At 40.5% G+C, this 19,272-nt stretch overlaps 1 protein-coding gene across 1 annotated transcript in view; it reads left to right on the plus strand.

The window, feature by feature from the left end:
• Positions 1-3,938: 3,938 nt before the first annotated feature.
• EXPH5 (exophilin 5) overlaps positions 3,939-19,272 on the plus strand; it is an 80,784-nt gene continuing 65,450 nt past the window's right edge. Inside the window, exon 1 of the mRNA XM_075198897.1 lies at positions 3,939-4,105. Within this exon, the coding sequence (XP_075054998.1) occupies positions 3,984-4,105 (122 nt within the window). The 5' untranslated portion in view covers positions 3,939-3,983. The remainder of the gene's footprint in view (positions 4,106-19,272) is intronic.

Below are 19,272 nucleotides of genomic sequence, written 5' to 3' on the forward strand. Positions count from 1 at the left end.
CCACTTCACTAGGAAGTGCCCCACTTCCTAGTGAAGTGGGCAGAATTAGATCCCAAACGCCGCGATTCCCGGTGAATCGCGGCGTTTGGCCCCGCCCCCGCTGTCAAATGACGCAATTTGCGTCATGACGTCACAGGGGGCGGGGCCGAAATGACGCGATTTCGGCCACCCCGCCCCTTCACGCCCCCCTCCACTGGCTGGCTCCCGGAAGGGAGCTGAAGAAAGTAGGTAAGTATGAAGTAGCCACAGCTAGTTTTATTTAGCAGCTCAAAACTAAACAAAACATAAACAAAAGTCTTAGTGGTATATTTACTAAGCTGCGGGTTTGAAAAAGTGGAGATGTTGCCTATGGCAACCAATCAGATTCTAGCTGTCATTTTGTAGAATGCACTAAATAAATAACAGCTAGAATCTGATTGGTTGCTATAGGCAACATCTCCACTTTTTCAAACCCGCAATTTAGTAAATCTAGCCCCTAACCTGTTCAGCTCTAAATGATACAATAAGGGATTCCCTCTCTAAAAAGGAAAGGACCTAATGTCCGACACACACAAAATAACAAAACGAACTGCTAACAATGGCGGTATCTCTAGGAAGGCCTCTGTTCCCCAGATAGTGAGAGACTGAGGGAACAGCCTCACAGCCTTTTAACAGCACCTCACAGGAGCAACTCCTGATTACCAGCAAAGTGTCTGATAAGTTGGTTGCTCTGGAATGGAGCCTGCCCTTCTCTCTCCATTCATAACCCCAGGGACCCTTACAACTGCTTTTCTTGTAGTCGAAAACAAACTTTGGAAGCTTTTTCCCAAACACAAGCAATCTCCTTGGGGTTTTAAAACACGTAAGACAGAAACCTGGGACCTATATATCTGTCGTTAACAAGTTCCTCAGTGCTTCTGTCACATCTGTTAATCTACCACCTGAAAATGTCACGTTACAGACACGAGAGGAAGTGAAGAATAGAACATTGGTCTTCATCAAGTCACTCTTCAGGGAATTGTAAACGATAATCGAATTAAATTGAAAGCTTTACACACATATAAACCTGATAAATGATAGGTGTGAGAACATGCCTCAACAATTGCTACTGATGTAAACCTCCACTTAGTCAATCTTTTATCCCACTGAAGTGTGTACGGAGGACCATTCCTTGGACCACACCTTCACTTACAAGTAATAATTTGAAATACACAACTAACATTATGTGCATACTGTACCCTCTAATTTCTTGCAAGGTCATATTATTATGATTATTATTATTATTAGTAGTAGTAGTAGTGGTAGTAGTATATAATGTATTTATAAACAAAACAACACTACTTTCTTTTACTTACAATATATTTTGGGGGTTTAAAGAGAACTAAGTATATTAAATCATTTTTGAAATGTCACACTGTTTAATGATCCCTTGGCAGTCACAACAACTATGTTCATTCAGGAAAGTACATACTCTGCCTTGTTGGCAGCTTCAGTGTATGCTGCTGACATTTTACTAAGATGATTCAAACTACAGAAAGGTTATCCCCCTTCAAAATATTCATATAGACATAGACAATGGTGTGCCCTTGGTTGCATTTTGGCTACATTTGCAATTGGCTGATTAATATGGATGGTGGTGGTAGTATATTATTATTATTATTGTTTATTTGTAGGGTTCCACAAGGTTTCCGCAAGGCCGCACACAGTACAAATAGTAGACTATACAGTAGACTATACAGGGTAGAACAGTACAGAACAATAAACACACAGTACCAGTACTTCAGAAACTCCGGGAGGGCAGATACAGTAGAGACGGAATCGTTGTATGACAAACAAACGTACAACTGTTCAAACATGGAACATTTCTAAAATGTACGGAGACATAATGTGCCAACCAGAAAATGTGCCACTGAAATGAAATAAAAATATTTTAAATATTATAAGTCACATGCACTGCTGAACATTATATACACTAAATACACTGTAGTTAAAATACAGTGGTTATTTGAGGTCACGTTTTGACAATAAAGTCACTCTTCCCAAACACCTTTAATAAGCTCTCTGGTATTCTAAATGACAGTGTATACTGCTCTATAATACCATATGCTTTATTACCCTGTATCACTTTATAGTTCCCTGACCATATTCAGAACAGTTGATGGTGGCGAGACCTTGTTTGTTAGTAGATCAGATGACATTGATTCAGTAAAAATATCAGGAAAACAGAGGAAAATAAATATCAAGAAAACAGACTGCTACTCTGCACATTCCGTCAGTATAATTATTAAATTATATAGACAGGGCCTGATTAAGGGTTCAGGCCACCCTAGACTATTTCTGTCATAGCACCCGCCTCACCTTCCATGCAGGGGCGGATCTAGAAAATGGTTTTACCATGGGCCATTTGGGGAAGGGGAGGGGGGAGGGATTTAGGCCACGCCCCTTTTTGACCCCCCCCCCCCCCCCCCCCCCTAGGGCTGCCTACAGCTGCACAATATGTGCAGGTCCGTTCGGCAGTGACAGGCAGGGAGAGGGACTGTCCCGGCCTGTCTCTGCCGAACGGACCTGCACATAGTGTGCAGCCGCCGGCAGCAAGGTCCTGCTTGGGGGGGGTAGGATTACCACGTTGCCCACCCCCCCCCCCCCTGGACCCGCCACTGCTTCCATGCCAGGCTAATATGCAGTGGGAAAAAACAAGCTTGTCCGTAATTTAAAATCAAGCTCCCTTTACACACACACACACACACACACACACACACAGCTTTGTCACTCGTTTTGTTGTCATTAAATTCAGAACTGTTAGCAGAACGGAGGCATGAACAAGCGCTACTGAGGATGAAGGGGGGGGGGGCAGCCATGCCTGCGCCTGTCGCCCTCCTTGTCTTTCCTACTCGCTCATCCACAAGCGCCCCCTCAGGTATGACTCATTGTTTTCAGTTTTTACCATGGACATATATCAAGATTAAAACCTTACATCTTTATTTCATGTTTTCTTTTTACTTTGGAGAGCAACTATTCTCTAATATTAAAATGAATTTCAGTTTTTACTTCCCTGTCACTACTTTGCACCCACAAAAATGCTGCTTACCCCCCCCCCCCCCCCCCAAAGCCTTCCGCCCTAGCCTGCAGCCTAGTCAGCCTATTGGATAGTCAGTCCCTGTATATAGATGATATCACCCTCCTATGTCTGAGCACTAGCCTAATGGTCATTTATTTCTATGGACTTGCTTTACCACTTTTAAACTATGTGATAAGCCTCAAGAGAAAAGCATGGGGAATATACAGTATAATGGAATGGAAGAAGTGTTTTAGACAGTGTATTGCAGCATGAATGCATTAGGCTGTTGTCTGCAATACAGACTGGCCATGCAAATATGTGACTTAAAATGGATCGGAATAGATATTATTGTTGGGGGTCATTGCACTGCAGAAAACGTTATTTTCAACAAAAGCATTAGCCCTTCTGTTGTAGAAAGTAACAAAAATGTAGATTAATTTATTTTATTCAAATATTTAAAGCACACATGCTGCAGGCAAGTTTTAAATTGTGCAGTCTGTGTGTAGTTAATTACCCTTTTATATGTATTATTCATGTATTTACTGTACAAATATAATCTACCTGCGATATTTTGCATAGTGTATCTATATGCACGATGGGAGGGCAGGCAGTGTATTGTCAGGGTGAGATCACTGTGTAATCCTGTGTCAGGTGTAAGGTTGTGTTCTACTAGTGACAGGCACAATACAGAAGCCAGAGGGGCCACTCCCTCTACGCTGATTGGTTGTTTTCTGGTCACTTTTACACCTCGATGAGCCTCTCCGTCCACAGGTTGGCCTGGCGGGCTGTCAATCACTGGGCGTGTCCTGTCTACAGGTGCCACAGTGTAGAGTTGGACATTACACAAGCCATCCCCGCAGGGATATTATTATCACCAGCGCTGGTGCTGGCACCGGAGCCGAGGCGGAGTAATGCTCACCCGGTAATTACACCGAGGGCCAGAGACATGAGTAACCCGGCCACAGACAGGCTGGATCTCAGCTTCCTAAAGGAGGAGGAAGCCAGCCAGATCCTGGAGGTGCTGGAGCGGGACGAGCAGCTGAGGAGGACGGACAGAGAGAGGCTGTGGTAAGAGATGTAATCCAGCAGCACAAGAAGCCACTGATGAATGGATTAAAGGGTGCAAGGAACGTGCAGCACTGCCAGGTTCATGGGCACAGAGGAGGATAATACTGGGCAGCAGTAATGGGGCACAGAGGAGGATAATACTGGGCAGCAGTAATGGGGCACAGAGGAGGATAATGCTGTGCAGCAGTAATGGGGCACAGAGGAGGATAATGCTGGGCAGCAGTAATGGGGCACAGAGGAGGTTAATGCTGGGCAGCAGTAATGGGACACAGAGGAGGATAATGCTGGGCAGCAGTAATGGGGCACAGAGGAGGATAATGCTGGGCAGCAGTAATGGGGCACAGAGGAGGATAATGCTGGGCAGCAGTAATGGGGCACAGAGGAGGATAATGCTGGGCAGCAGTAATGGGGCACAGAGGAGAATAATGATGGGCAGCAGTATTATGCACAAAGGTACAAAAGAGAATTTAGCTGGGCAGCAGTAATGTGCACAGAAGAGAATTCAGCTGGGCATCAGTAGTGTGGCACTGAGGATAATTTAGCTGGGCATCAGTAGTGTGGTTCTGAGGATAATTTAGCTGGGCATCAGTAGTGTGGCAGTGAGGATAATTTAGCTGGGCATCAGTAGTGTGGCACTGAGGTTAATTTAGCTGGTCAGCAGTAGTGTGGCACAGAGGATAATTTAGCTGTGCAGCAGTAATGTGCACAGTAAATAATTTAGCTGGGCATCAATAATGTGCACAGAAGAGAATTTAGCTGGGCATCAGTAGTGTGGCACAGAGGATAATTTAGCTGGGCATCAGAAATGGGGTAGAAAGGAGAATTTAGCTGGGCAGCAGTAATGGGCAAGGAGGACAGTTTAGCTGGGCAGCAGTAATGTGCACAGAAGAGAATTTAGCTGGGCATCAGCAGTGTGGCACTGAGGATAATTTAGCTGGGCATCAGCAGTGTGGCACTGAGGATAATTTAGCTGGGCATCAGCAGTGTGGCACAGAGGATAATTTAGCTGGGCAGCAGTAATGGGCACAGAGGATAATTTAGCTGGGCACCAGTAATGTGACATAAAGGAGAAATTAGCTGGGCAGATTAATTGAGTAGAGATAAGAACTAAGCAGTGGCAGACAATGAGGGACTGTGATACAGCAGCCCCCAGAGATAACTATGTATGACAGAAAGGAAGTATGTTTAATCAATGTTGTGAGATTGAAAATTCAATGACAAATGCCATGGAAATAAGTGTATTCTGGTCACTGATAACTCTGTATCTGGAGAGCAGGAATGATTCCTATTTGTGATACGTTTCAGTTTGCAGCCACAGAATTGTGTAAACACAGAAAGATATATGACTGGTGCAGGACTTGCAGTGTCAGATGACAGATGTGCTAAATATTCATTACCCCCAGGGCACACCAATAGTGCAGACATAGCCAAACTTAGTACCAGTAGCTGGAAGTCATTTAGAGGGTTTTCTCCTCTCCACTTCCCAAAAACCTATCCAAGTAGAAATTATTATTATCCATTATAAGATGAAATGCCAGATTCAGCCTCACCAGCATATTTAGGGGAACAGCTATATGGTAATAGAAATGCTCTATATGAATACAAAAATAAACAAAACAAATTGTCAGCGCTTATTCTTGGCAGTACACATCTGAATAGATCTAACACAATAGACATTTTAGGTTATGATTCATATTTTGATAAAAACATTTAAACTTGCAACCCAGTGACATTTTTATGTCATATGCTCATATTTACACTTCAGACATTTATCTGAAATGTTAAAATCATGTTCACTCATCTTGATCGTTAGGAGGCTAAACATAGCAAGAAGGTTGGTTTTTTTTAACCACACCTAAATAACACTTTGTAGCCCTGCCAGACCGCAGTCAGGGCAATATTAATATGAGTAAGCAAAAGAGAAAAGAAATATACCCACCTCAGCCTATTTTTATATAACAACAAAATACTGTTTTATGCAGTACTTTACTGAGACAGTATTAATCATTCAGATCAGTCCCTGACACTGTCTAGCTTTAAGTCTAGGGACTAGATTTACTAAACTGTGGGTTTGAAGAAGTGGAGATGTTGCCTATAGCAACCAATCAGATTCTAGTTTTCATTTTGTAGAATACACTAAATAAATGACAGCTAGAATATGATTGGTTGCTATAGGCAACATCTCCACTTTTTCAAACCCGCCGTTTAGTAAATATACCCCTAAGTGGCTTATTAAAGGGGTTTTGCCCCTGTTAACTATCATCTGTGATTGAAAAGATGACGGACGATTTTTCAGCCCCATTTAATAAAAAATCATCCCGGGACAGCGCATAAGATAGGAGGCTGTCCCGACCATGATTTCACTTACCTTAAAACTCCCGTTGTCTGTCTCTTCTCTCCGGTCGCTATGACAATATTGCTTTGCGCATGCGTGACCTAAAATACACAGAGACATATTTGTGATAGTGATCGGAGGGGAGAGCAAGTAAGCTGTGATGAGTGATCAGAAAATCCCTCTACCGCAATGCTCTCCTCATAGGATCCAGTGGCTAACGTCAGCTTCAGATGATGTTAACTATTGCTGGTGAGTTCTGAAATCCTTGATTTTAAAATCACGCAAAATAGAAACCTATGGAAACTGTTTTTTGCGTAAGATAACAGTGGCTGCCGTAGCAGATCATTTAGTTATAAATAATGTTGATACTTAATATTGCGGTTCATTTTCAGGGAATTTTCTGCACAAAGTACATTGATAAATAGTACAGTACAGTACAGTTCTGGGCACCTCTCTATAAAAAAGATAATTTGGAACTAGAAAGGGTTCAGAGAAGGGCGACAAAATTGATAAATTGATAAAGGGTATGGAGTCATTAAGTTATGAGGAAAGGTTAGCCAGTTTAGGCATGTTTACTATAGAAAAGAGGCGTCTAAGGGGAGATATGATTACTATGTACAAATACAATACAGAGAACTTTCATGGGAACTTTTTACCCCAAGGACTATACACAGGACACACGGTCACCCCTTAAGGTTAGAGGAGAGGAAATTTCACAACCAGCAAAGGAAGGGGTTCTTTACAGTAAGGGCAGTCAAAATATGGAATTCACTGCCAGGGAAGGTTGTGATGGCAGATTCAATAGATATGTTTAAGAAAGGGTTAGACAAATTTTTAGTGGAAAAGTGTATCCAGGGATACGACCGTTAATTAAAATGAAGGATAGTACTGGATATAGGGTAAACATAGGACTGCAATATTGGGTCTGGGGGGATTTTCACAATTGAAACAGATTGGCGGTTGCTTACTCTGGGTCAATTTCAAATATAAGTGCAGGATCGCAGGAGATCCAAAATAGGTTGAACTTGATTTACTGGTGTCTTTTTTCAACCTCATCAACCATGTTACTATGTTCCTATGTGAAATAGGCCCCAATATGGCAGCTGATGAAGTGAGTAAGATCCCAGAACTGTTGTGCTGTCTCACTGGCTTTACAATAAATATGATCTGTACTAGAACATTAAAAACATATCAGTGAACTGTGTTCTGCCGACATCCTGAACAGATAACTATTGAAAGACTACAATAGCCCTGACACAGTTTTTCCTCGTGTTCCATCCGCCCCAATGACCCAGCCATGTGTGTAACAGGTGAATTATTCACATACAGCACGGAGCACGGAAGTGTCATACACTGCAGTGCTCACAAGTTTATTTGGCTTCTGCCTGCGTTACTAATTTGGGGAGGGAGATTGTAAAGTGTCAATAATAAAAACACTTATAATTCTAACTATAGAAGGGTGACACTGTTTTATTGTTTTACTACAACTTCTTCAGGACAGGAAATGTATCAATTAATAATGGGTGTCTTAACGTAATTAAAGGCTTAGAGTAATGCATAATCAAATAAGTAACATCCAATGGTGCAGGATAATATGAGTAAAGCTGTTTGCAATTCTCTAGTTAGCAAGTATAACAATTATTTAAATATTTTAATGTGTGAATGTGTGAAAACTATGATTCCTTACGGTGGCTCAGTGGCTAGCACTTCTGCCTCACAGCGCTGGGGTCATGAGTTCAATTCCCGACCATGGCCTTATCTGTGAGGAGTTTGTATGTTCTCCCCGTGTTTGCGTGGGTTTCCTCCGGGTGCTCTGGTTTCCTCCCACACTCCAAAAACATACTAGTAGGTTAATTAGCTGCTATCAAATTGACCCTAGTCTCTCTCTGTCTCTCTATGTGTGTTAGGGAATTTAGGCTGTAAGCTCCAATGGGGCAGGGACTTATGTGTATAAATAAATAGCTGATGATGATGATCCAGGCGCACGATTAATGGAGCTGGTTTATCAAATGGTGAAAAGCTCTATAATGATAGGGCTTCCTTTCATGTTGGTCTAATTATGAAAAGGTTACTACCAGTTATAAAACTGTCTGACTTGGCATGGGGGTGAGACTGTATAAGAAGTATTGCGGTGGTACTTGCACCACTGTGATACCTGTTCAGGACTGCAATATCAGGTTAAAATCATTTAAATATGCTTTATTCTGCTATATATATTTTTGGGTTAAAAGAAATCAGCCTTAATGATGCAATAGTTGCTCTATTATTGAATAGACCCCTAAAATTTTCTGCTCACCTTGCTTGACCATTGTGTTACTCTAATCAATGCCGTAACATTAAAATATTTATTTTACAAAGTATTTTTTCTTATTCCAAATATTGCAGCAAGGATCCACTGAGCATTGGCTTCTGTACAGGCCAGTTTTATTATGTTTGTAATCACTTTATAATTGTTTAAAGGTACTAAAAACAAACATGTTGTTGGAGCTGTTTGGTCACATACACACTAGCAAAAAATTAAATAGATAGAATTTTTCCTGCTCTGCCTTTAAATGCATTACCCACTTGGCAACCTCAGTTTAAATGCTTGTTATCATAGTGAATAATATTGGGAAACACATCCTCGGTATATTGTAAGGTGCTACTACACACATCAGGAATACAGCACGTCTATCTCTTGTGTGCCTCACACTTGAGGCTGTGATTACAATAGAATCCATAAAGTGCAATGTTGTTTTGTCTTTAAAACATACCTGCAACTTTCCCGGAATGTCCGAGAGACTCCTGAAATCCGGGTCGGTCTCCCGGACTCCCGGGAGGGCAGGCAATTCTCCCGCATCCGGCAAATACCTGGCCAAAATAATGCGATTTGCTGTGAATAGCGTCATTTTGGCCCCACCCCCTGCATCAAACATCATTTTCAACGCGGGGGGCAGGACCAAAATGATGCGATTGTCCACGTCCCACCCCCTCCCGCCCTCTAGTCAGGCCCCCTGTCCGGGATCTCCCGGACATCAGTGCCTAGAAGTAGGAATGATGCATTAAAAGCTCTTTTTATCTTGTAACTAGAAGCACCACAGGTAAAACACTGTTTTATTTGGTAGTGTGTATGAGCCTTATCAGAGTAGCAGACACTGGAGTCATGTTTTTTTTAAATTATTATTTATATGGGGAGATTATGGGGTAAACGTATCAAACTTTCTAAAAGGACAAAGTGGAGGTGTTGCCCATAGCAACTAGATTCTAGCTATCATTTATTTATCACATTCTAGAGAATGATAGCTAGAATCTGACTGGTTGCTATGGGCAACACCTCCACTTTTCCTTTTTAAAAGGTTTGATACATTTACCCCTATGTAGAGATACATTGTTGTACAGTACCATGCCTGTTACATGTATAATACACATACATGGTCTTTGTAACAATATTTTGAACAATGCTGAATTATATTGTTTCTTTAGAGATAATTATTAGGTGTTTGAAAAGTACCTCAGGTAATTACTAAAACATGTTCAACAGGATGTGTATAAAACCATGATGCATTCTCCTTCCTGTTTGTGTTAAGTCAAATAAACACTTGCTACTGGTTTCAAAGTGTGTGTATATATGTGTATATATGTGTGTGTGTATGTATGTATATATATATATATATATATATATATATATATATACAGGGCCGGTGCTAGGGTCCATGGCGCCCTAGGCATTTTTAAAAAAGCAGCGCCCCCCCCGCAAAAATCTCCACTCACTGACACTAGTAAGTGGAGGGGAGGAGACGGAGCAGAGAGGCAGCGGTGGTGACAAAATAGCCTCTTCCCCCCCAACCCGTGCATCTGAATGCTAAAGTCTTTTAGTATTCTGTGGCGCCCTCCAGGCGCCCTCCAGAGCCCGGCGCCCTAGGCAAGTGCCTAACCTTGCCTAATGGGAGCGCCGGGCCTGTATATATATATATATATATATATATATGTATATATATATATATATATATATATGTATATATATATATATATATATATATATATATATATTTATAAATGTGTGTGTGTAATCAGTATGATATACGCAGCAGAAAACATAATAGGGGACATATTTATAAAAAATAGTACCATGTGCAAAAAAGTGGTGTAACACACACCAGCCAATCAGATTCTTGCTGACATTTTTCTATTAGTTTAGAGAATCAAAACAAATATCTAATTGGTTGCTATAGTATATGACATATTTCCTGCAGTCACACTTGTTCTAGATTCCATCAATGTTCTAAGACTAGATACTGGCAATATAGGGATCAATTTATTCCTGCCCCAATATAAATCTAAGAAGAACATTATCAGCCATTTCTGCCTGGCTTCTCATATAAACCAATGACACAACCAATGGATACTCGCTCTCATACTTGGGACTGGTGGACAAAATTAAATGTACAATGGGGCAGCACAGTGCTTAGCATTGCTGCCTCATAGCAGTGGGGTCACGAGTGCTGTTGATTTCTGACCAGGGCTCTATCTGTGAAGCGTTTTTTGCGGGTTATCTCCCGGTGCTCCGGTTTCCTTCCACAGTCCTAAAACATACTGCTAGGTTAATTGGCTTCCGGCAAATCTCCTTTCAGTGTATAATGCTATTCTGTTTTCATATATGCAGTTGGTAAAGTCGAGGTATTATCTAAAATAGTTTGTTGCAGTCTGCTGAGTACACCTGGATAAATATGTACACTTGGATGAGGAATGAAAATTAGGTTGTAGTGTAATTACCTCAAATTTAGAGCAAATGGTGTGGGCTGTACAAAGGGCTGGTTAGACAGGTACTCTAAGTCCGTCTAAGTCACACAGATCACTGTTTTCTAATGGGCCAGTGATCTCTTCCACTGCTGCAAGTTATGTCACTTACAAGGGCTCAGGATATACTTTTACCCAAACATCAAATAAGATCAGAAGATGACCAAATTGTAAACATATTAATGACAACGTGTAAATAGGGGTCTTAACAACAAGTGATCCACAAAACGAATTAATATTAACATAATTTATGTATGAAGCTAGTGTTTTTAATTTTCAACATATTACACAGTTTAGATTTCCCTTTAAATCATTGAAAACTGCGGGTTTGAAAAAATAGAGATGTTGCCTATAGCAACCAATCAGATTCTAGCTGTCATTTATTTAGTACATTCTACAAAATGACAGCTAGAATCTGGTTGCTATAGGCAACATCTCCACTTTTTCAAACCCGCAGTTTAGTAAATATACCCCAAGGTATACAAAATATCCCTTCTTCAAACTTGTGGCAAAATAAAAGGGAAATTAAATAGTTTTGCCCGTCTTTACACAACCCCTGCTATTTAAAGGACACACCCTGCTCCCCATCCAACACCATCTGTTACCATTACTGGAATGTAACCTCTGGTTGGACAGTGCTAAAGAGAGCTGTCAGCTCTCCGATTTCCTCCCACATCCAAAAACATAATAATAGGTTAATATAAATACTTTCCTTAAATCAATAATATTACTATTGTTTCATTGATCTACTATAATAGTTGTATGTTTGGAATCAAATAAAATTAGTTTGCCAGAGAGGAAAAAATGATTGAAAGAATAATAGGTTTGACTCTTCTTCTTAATAAGATATTTTTATGTAAACATTGGCCCTAAGAAGGACCAAGGGCTCCATTTATCAAAAGGCGAAATCCATTATTCTCCATAAAAAAATAAAATAAATAAAGTTACCACCAGCCAGGTCTGTTATGTATCTTTTTATGTGCAGCATTTTTACACGTCTTATGTGTTCAACGTTTACCTCTTCTTGTGGGGTCTGTTACATGGTTTGAATCGGCTGCCTCTACATGAATACTATTTGAAAAACTGAAATAATTTGATCGTGTCTGTAGGGTAATTTGAACTGTCACCAGTGGCAAAGACTGTACCACAGCTTCCCCTCGCTCTGCTCTTAATCATAAATATGACAGAGAAGGAGAGATGCTGTGTAGCACCGTGAACACTTACTAACTGGGAGCATGTACGTACAATAAACTGATAAGTTAGACGTAAACGAGCCTGTCACAATTAACTTATTTTCTGATTCCATAGTGGATCATCACTAACATGTGCTTCATGCTACCTGTTATATATGACAATGCTGGCTTTATTTATCCGCTGGCATGTTGTAAGAGGTGACGTCACATGATCAAGGCGCACTCTCTCCGTTCTGAAGCTTCTTTGGTGACACCAAGCAATGATCGGGAACCATAGGGAGCTTCAGCTGTCAAATTGCAGAACCTCTGGGGCTTTTTCTGGGTGAAATGTGTTTTTTTTTTTTACTGGTTGATAGAGGCAGTATTATAATATGCCCATGTGACCCAAGACGTATGCTGCCCACCGGCAGCTCCTAATTATTCTCATCCCCACTGACTTCAATGGCAATTTATCATTAATTAATATCATATACCAAAAATGAGCAACCCTGTTATTATATAATCTATCTAATATTATTTTGTTTGTACATATGACAGTTTTACCTTATTTGGGACATTAAAAGAACTTGTATTTAGCCTAAGGAAACTTTGTGTTGATTCCCCTTAAAGATCTCGCTGCCTTTTAATACTTACGTAAACTCTGTATAAATAATATGTGGATGGTTTATGCAGTTTTACACTTGCTGATCAGAATAGTGCTAGTTCTTATGTCTTTCTATGACCTCTATTTAATTCCTAAAAAATTTTATCGCATGTTTGTCATCCACAAATCAAGGCTTGGAATGTTTAACATTTTTCCTTTGCTATTCAATTTATGAGCCTCTGGCAAAATGTCTTTTATGTATATATATTACTTTGTGATTTAGTATTTATTGTGTGTTTTGCTTGTTGGGAGACATTTTGCATATTTTCAACTCCAGCAAAGACTGTTTATTTTTTTATTTAACAGGATTTTACACCTTTGAAATACTGCTGCTAATTAGATAATGCTTGTTCCACGTACTCCTTCATTGGAGGTCCCCCCCTTCCAGACCCCAACTCTAGCTAGGATGTAGTCCTGGGTTCTGCAGCGCTGACAGCCAGGAAACAGGAGAGCTGTCAGTGTAACTGATCCTACCCTACCTGTGCTGGCTGCTGGTGTGTGGTGAGCTTAACTCCTGAACAGATTGGCTGCATCGCCATTCAGGCTCCTGTCCTCTCCTAGCTATCAGTGCGAGGCTGTAATCTGGTAAAAGACAGGGTCCCTGAAGGGAAAAGCCCAAATAGAGGGGTACATTGGGGTGACTATGTCTAATTGGCAGGGCTTTGACAAAAGTGAACAACCCCATTAATAGGTCACCATCTCTTTATGGAAAAATCCATGAAATCTAAATCACAATATACAATCTAAAGTACAAACTTATACATACTTGCCAACTCTCCCGGAATGTCCAGGAGTCTCCTGAAATCCGGGTAGGTCTCCCGGGAGAGCAGGCAAGTATCCCGCATACGGCAACTTGCTCCTCAAAGTGATGCGATTCGTGGTGAATTGCATCATTTTGGACCTAAAAAGCTCTGAAATGTGTATAATCCACCAATCTGTGAAAGTCACATACAGCATCCTTCACAATGTTCACGATGAGCGATGTGTGATGGACGGACTGCAGGACAGATTAGAGGTGTTTTATTGTCTGGCAAAATATTTCTATCAGCTTTTTCTTATGTCTGTGGCCGTTTGGAAAGTGGGTGAAGCTTTGTGAGAATGTAGGTGTGTTAGTCAGACAGAAGTGGTGGTTGGGCTGGTCAGGGAGTGGACTGATAGACAGAATGCAAGATTCCTTTGTTTCAATTTGTACTTTCTAAAATGTCGGTAGGCTTGTCCTCCCCCAGTTGTATTCCTCATCTATGTTATGGCACCCAAATACGGTGCAATCTCTCTATCTCTGAACAACCAAATCTGTTCCCAGATTAGCTGCCTATGTACAGAGCTAGTTGTGCAGATCTAGGGGTTTATTTACTAATATACAAGTTTGAAAAAGTGGAGATGTTGCCTATAGCAACCAATCAGATTCTAGTTATCATTTATTTAGTAGATTTTAAAAAATGACAACTAGAATCTGAGTGGTTGCTATAGGCAACATCTCCATTTTTTCAAACCCACAGTTTAGTAAATATACCCCTGGTTGCTTGGCAGTCAGCCAGGATATATCGCTAGAAGAAGCAGTAAAGCCAATAACCACAGCAACATACCCCAATTTTATTTGGATACTTTGATCTGAAAAGTGTCATGTCCTATTAACAAAGGAAGAATTCTAAACACAATACTCATTCATGATAGTAGTTAGTCCCTGGGCGCATAGACAATGTATCTTGTGTAAAACAATTTAATAAATCATTGATAATGTAATCACACAGTGCTGTACATAACCACATATATAACAGTAGTAATGGACTTTAAATGGTATATCAATATGATCCCCTTATAAGTATCAACCATAGGTAACAACTATACAAAGCCAATATTGGACCTGATACATGTATGATAATTATATATCAGCTGGTAGCCAAATGAGCTGGCCGTGTGTACAATACTCATTCAGGCAGAATCTTTTTTTGGCAGAGCTTCCTATAAGTACACTCTTAGTATTTGCTCTAAGTCTGTTCCTCATGTTAATTTTAGAAATTGTATCTTGTATAGTCTTGCTTTTATATCGATATTTAAATGAGCTATTGGGCAGCACGGTGGCTCAGTGGTTAGCACTTTTTCCCGCACAGCACTGGGGTTATGAGTTCAATTCCCGACCATGGCCTTATCTGTGTGGAATTTGTATGTTCTCCCCGTGTTTGCGGGGGTTTCCTCCGGGTGCTCTGGTTTCCTCCCACACTCCAAAAACATACTGGTAGGTTAATTGGCTGTTATCAAAATTTACCCTAGTCTGTCTGTGTGTGTGTATGTTCGGAAAGTTAGACTGCAAGCTCAAATGGGGCAGGGACTGATGTGAGTGAGTTCTCTGTACAGCGCTGCGGCATTAGTGGCGCTCTATAAATAGCTGCTACTGATGATGATGATATTTAAATCAGAACCATTAAAATGCTGTTTATTTCATTAGAGCTATCATAGTATTGTTTTCATAAGAATTGTTCTATTATAATGCCTCTTGCTCTTCAGTTTTCTGTTAGGGTATAGGAGGAGCATCTGAGAAAGAACACTATATATATATATATATATATATATATATATAGTAAATATGTGAAAACATTCGCTGTTAGGTCTGTTTTTGTCTCGGGAAGTGGTGGGTGGCGGTAGTCCTAAAATAACGCTGATTCTCGGGCCAGAAAGTTCAAGACATCTAGTTAACACCAAGTTATAATTATAACATGAACCGTGCACTCAGCCCATGTAATAAGCACAGTAAAGTTGCACCTTCTGTAACTCCTCGCACTTTTGCTTCAGGCTCTCTCGGAGGATAGGCGTCCTTGTTACTCTTTTTTTATCATGATCTCGAAAAGCTGCATACCAGGAAGCCATACTTGCCAACTCTCCCTGAATGTCAGGGAGACTCCCTGAAATAGGGGTGATCTCCCTCACTCCCTGAAGAGTCTGGCATTCTCCCTGATGCTGAGCCAGTACAAGACGTGGTTGGCTTCGCCATCTGTGGCATGATGACACAGTTCAGAAATTGTGTCCTATGTCCATGTTTTGATTCATATGGAGGTGGCCATTTTCATGGAGACCAGGATTTAATCAAAGACCGACAGGTAAGACAACATTACTTCAGTAATGGAGACAGAAATGTAAAAGACACTTCAGTCTCTAGAGATTCATTAGCTGCTTTTCTTTAACGCATAGTTGCCTACTTTCCCGGAATGTCCGGGAGACTCACGCAATTCTGGGAGACCTCCCGGAAGAGCAGGGCAACCTCCCGGTTCTCACCACTGCAATAGATAAGTGGCATGGGCGGGACATAATGACGCAAATATCGCGTCAGCTTAGCCCCACCCCCTGCAGTAATTGGCCGAAATTGTGACAATCGTTTATGGGGCGAGGCTAAAATGATGTGATTCGTCAAGCCCCGCCCCCGCACGCCCACCTCCCCCGGATCTCCCTGAAGCCAACGAGGAAAAGTTGGCAAGTATGCAAGAAGCATAAAATCCAGACAGAGACTGAAGAGAAGATAGGCTCTTCCATTGTACCACCACTCAGTCCAGGGATCTTTATACAGCTTTTACACGAGCAGTAAAAAGTAAAAGACCATGCACAACCCCTGGAGATTAGATAAGAAAAGAGATGACTTTGGGGAACACATATCCCTTTAACCTGTTCACATAATCCCCTTCACATTACAATTAGGATTTTTTTTTGTTAAATACATAGTTCAATGAATATCATTTTACACAACCTATTAAAATGGTGTCGTAATCTCAGCCTTAACTTGAATATTTTGGTCCCTTTCTTATTTTGCACCTTAGAACCCAGATGGATGTTAAATAATAATGTAGATTTAAAACTATGTTAAGTGATCTTTCTCGGTTGGACGACGACATTGAGAGATAGAAATGATGAATTGTGTCATTACCTGTGTCACAGAGATGAATGGAGATGATTAAACAAGATGAGAACAATTACCAGTATGAAGGGATATGTAAAGCACAGTACGTTGGTTAAAGAGAGGACAGATCAATTGTATAACAAGAGTCATAATTACGGACAGAAAATTACAGGTAAGTAGAAATGGGTTGTAAAGAGAATGATATTAATGTGTCAACCAGAAGTTGAGAGGGATAACAGGAGAATATGAAAGAGAGTGAAGGGATCACAGAGTCTTATTACAGAATTCACAGTATATTTAAAGATCATAGAGGCCTATTTATCAAAGAGAAAAGCTCTATTGCCTGTGATAATGGGTCTTTTCTGCGGCGATAATGTTATCGCCATCTCAGGATGGACGGATCAGAAGAAAATCATTGAAAAAATGCTTTATTATTAGAATAAAGAAATCTTTTCAATGTTTTAAAGGTTTTTAAATATATAGGTTTAATTTTATCTATTTTGTACGGTTTTTTATTTATATTTTTTTAGTGCGCATGTGTGACCTGGATCATGCATGGGCATTTCCCTGGCCTGCAGCGATAAGGGATAACTTACCACATCACCTGGCTAGTCATGGGAAGGTATCGCTGACAGATCAAGCAAATCTTACCGCTTCTGGGGTTACTCCTGTTTTCCCCTACAATAGGACTTTCAAACTTTTGTAAATATAGCCCATAGTCTGAAAATAGTGGATGAACAGGATCAAGGGTCATAGAGACTAAGGTTTAAAAAAGTGGAGATGTTGCCTATAGCAACCAATCAGATTCCAGCTGTCATTATGTAGAATGTAATAAATAATAATAACTAGAATCTGGTTGCTGTAGGCAACATCTCCACTTTTTCAAACCTGCAGTTTAGTATATATACCCCTAAGTAGTGGATGCTGTATACAAGCTTCAGAGAATAGTAGAAAAAGATGGATAATAGAGCAGGTTCCCAAATAGTGTGTTTGAACAGGTTTACGGCTCACAATACTCGGCTGGATATGTCACAAGAATCAACCAGGGAAACCTCTTAGTAGGTTGAAGATCTACAATAAGGACAAGTGTGTAACTACCATAGGAACAGGGGCCGCAACTGCTGTAGAGCCCACAGCAGAGAGGGACCATTCCCAGTTACAGCCCCGTATGAATGGAGCCCTTACCAAATTTTTGCTATGGGTCCCACCAATGTCTAGTTATACCCCTGAGTATGGAACTATATTTTACATGTAAATTAAATACATTAAATGCAAATCTGTTTGGATTTAAAAGAGGATGCACAGTATGTTCAAGGTTTTTAGCATATACAAGGATTGGTGCTTCAAAACAGGACGAAAATCAAATAAGCAAAACATTGTGGGCCTGATACAGAGTGAGACCAGCTCCCATTGTTATACCTTTGTGTTGTTTCGCACTGCGCATAAGTTAAATAATGGCTGTTTTTTCATCCAGCACACAAATACTTGGCAGCACAGTGGCCTAGTGGTTAGCACTTCTGCCTCACAGCGCTGGGGTCATGAGTTCAATTCCCGACCATGGCCTTATCTGTGTGGAGTTTGTATATTCTCCCCGTGTTTGCGTGGGTTTCCTCCGGGTGCTCCGGTTTCCTCCCACACTCCAAAAACATACTGGTAGGTTAATTGGCTGCTATCAAAATTGACCCTAGTCTCTCTGTCTGTGTGTGTTAGGGAATTTAGACTGTAAGCTCCAATGGGGCAGGGACTGATGTGAATGAGTTCTCTGTACAGCGCTGTGGAATCAGTGGCACTATATAAATAGATGATGATGATGATAGCTTTAATTTTGCACTGAAATGTAAAGTTGATCTAGGACATGACTTACCCAAACTATAAATCTGCCATCACTTTACATTTACCTCTCTGTCCAATACAAACATGGTATTGCCAAGGTGCAAAGTTGCTCATTTTTTGCTTTGCATTCCTTAATCAATCAGGCCCTATGTGTCTAGAACCAGAAACTCAATTTTGACAAACATGCAGATAAAATCCATTAGCTCAGTTATACTAATGTACCATAATAATCTTTTCAAATGCAAATCCACCTAAATAGGGCAATAAATGAAAATATAAGCAGACGTCGCAATCCAATAATTTACTGTGACTGTTCCTTAATAAACTGTTAAAGAAACACATGAGTGACCATCCATCCAGTACGACCAGATGTAGATGGCCTAATCAATCCATAATGCCATTGTCTTTGTGTAAAATTTGTAATAAAGAACAATTGATTAAGGCTGTATGCAATATGGGTATTAGAGTTGTACAATTAAAGTCGTTGACCCTAAGGCAGCT

Source organism: Mixophyes fleayi, chromosome 2, assembly GCF_038048845.1.
Source record: "Mixophyes fleayi isolate aMixFle1 chromosome 2, aMixFle1.hap1, whole genome shotgun sequence".
Lineage (NCBI taxonomy): Eukaryota > Metazoa > Chordata > Amphibia > Anura > Limnodynastidae > Mixophyes > Mixophyes fleayi.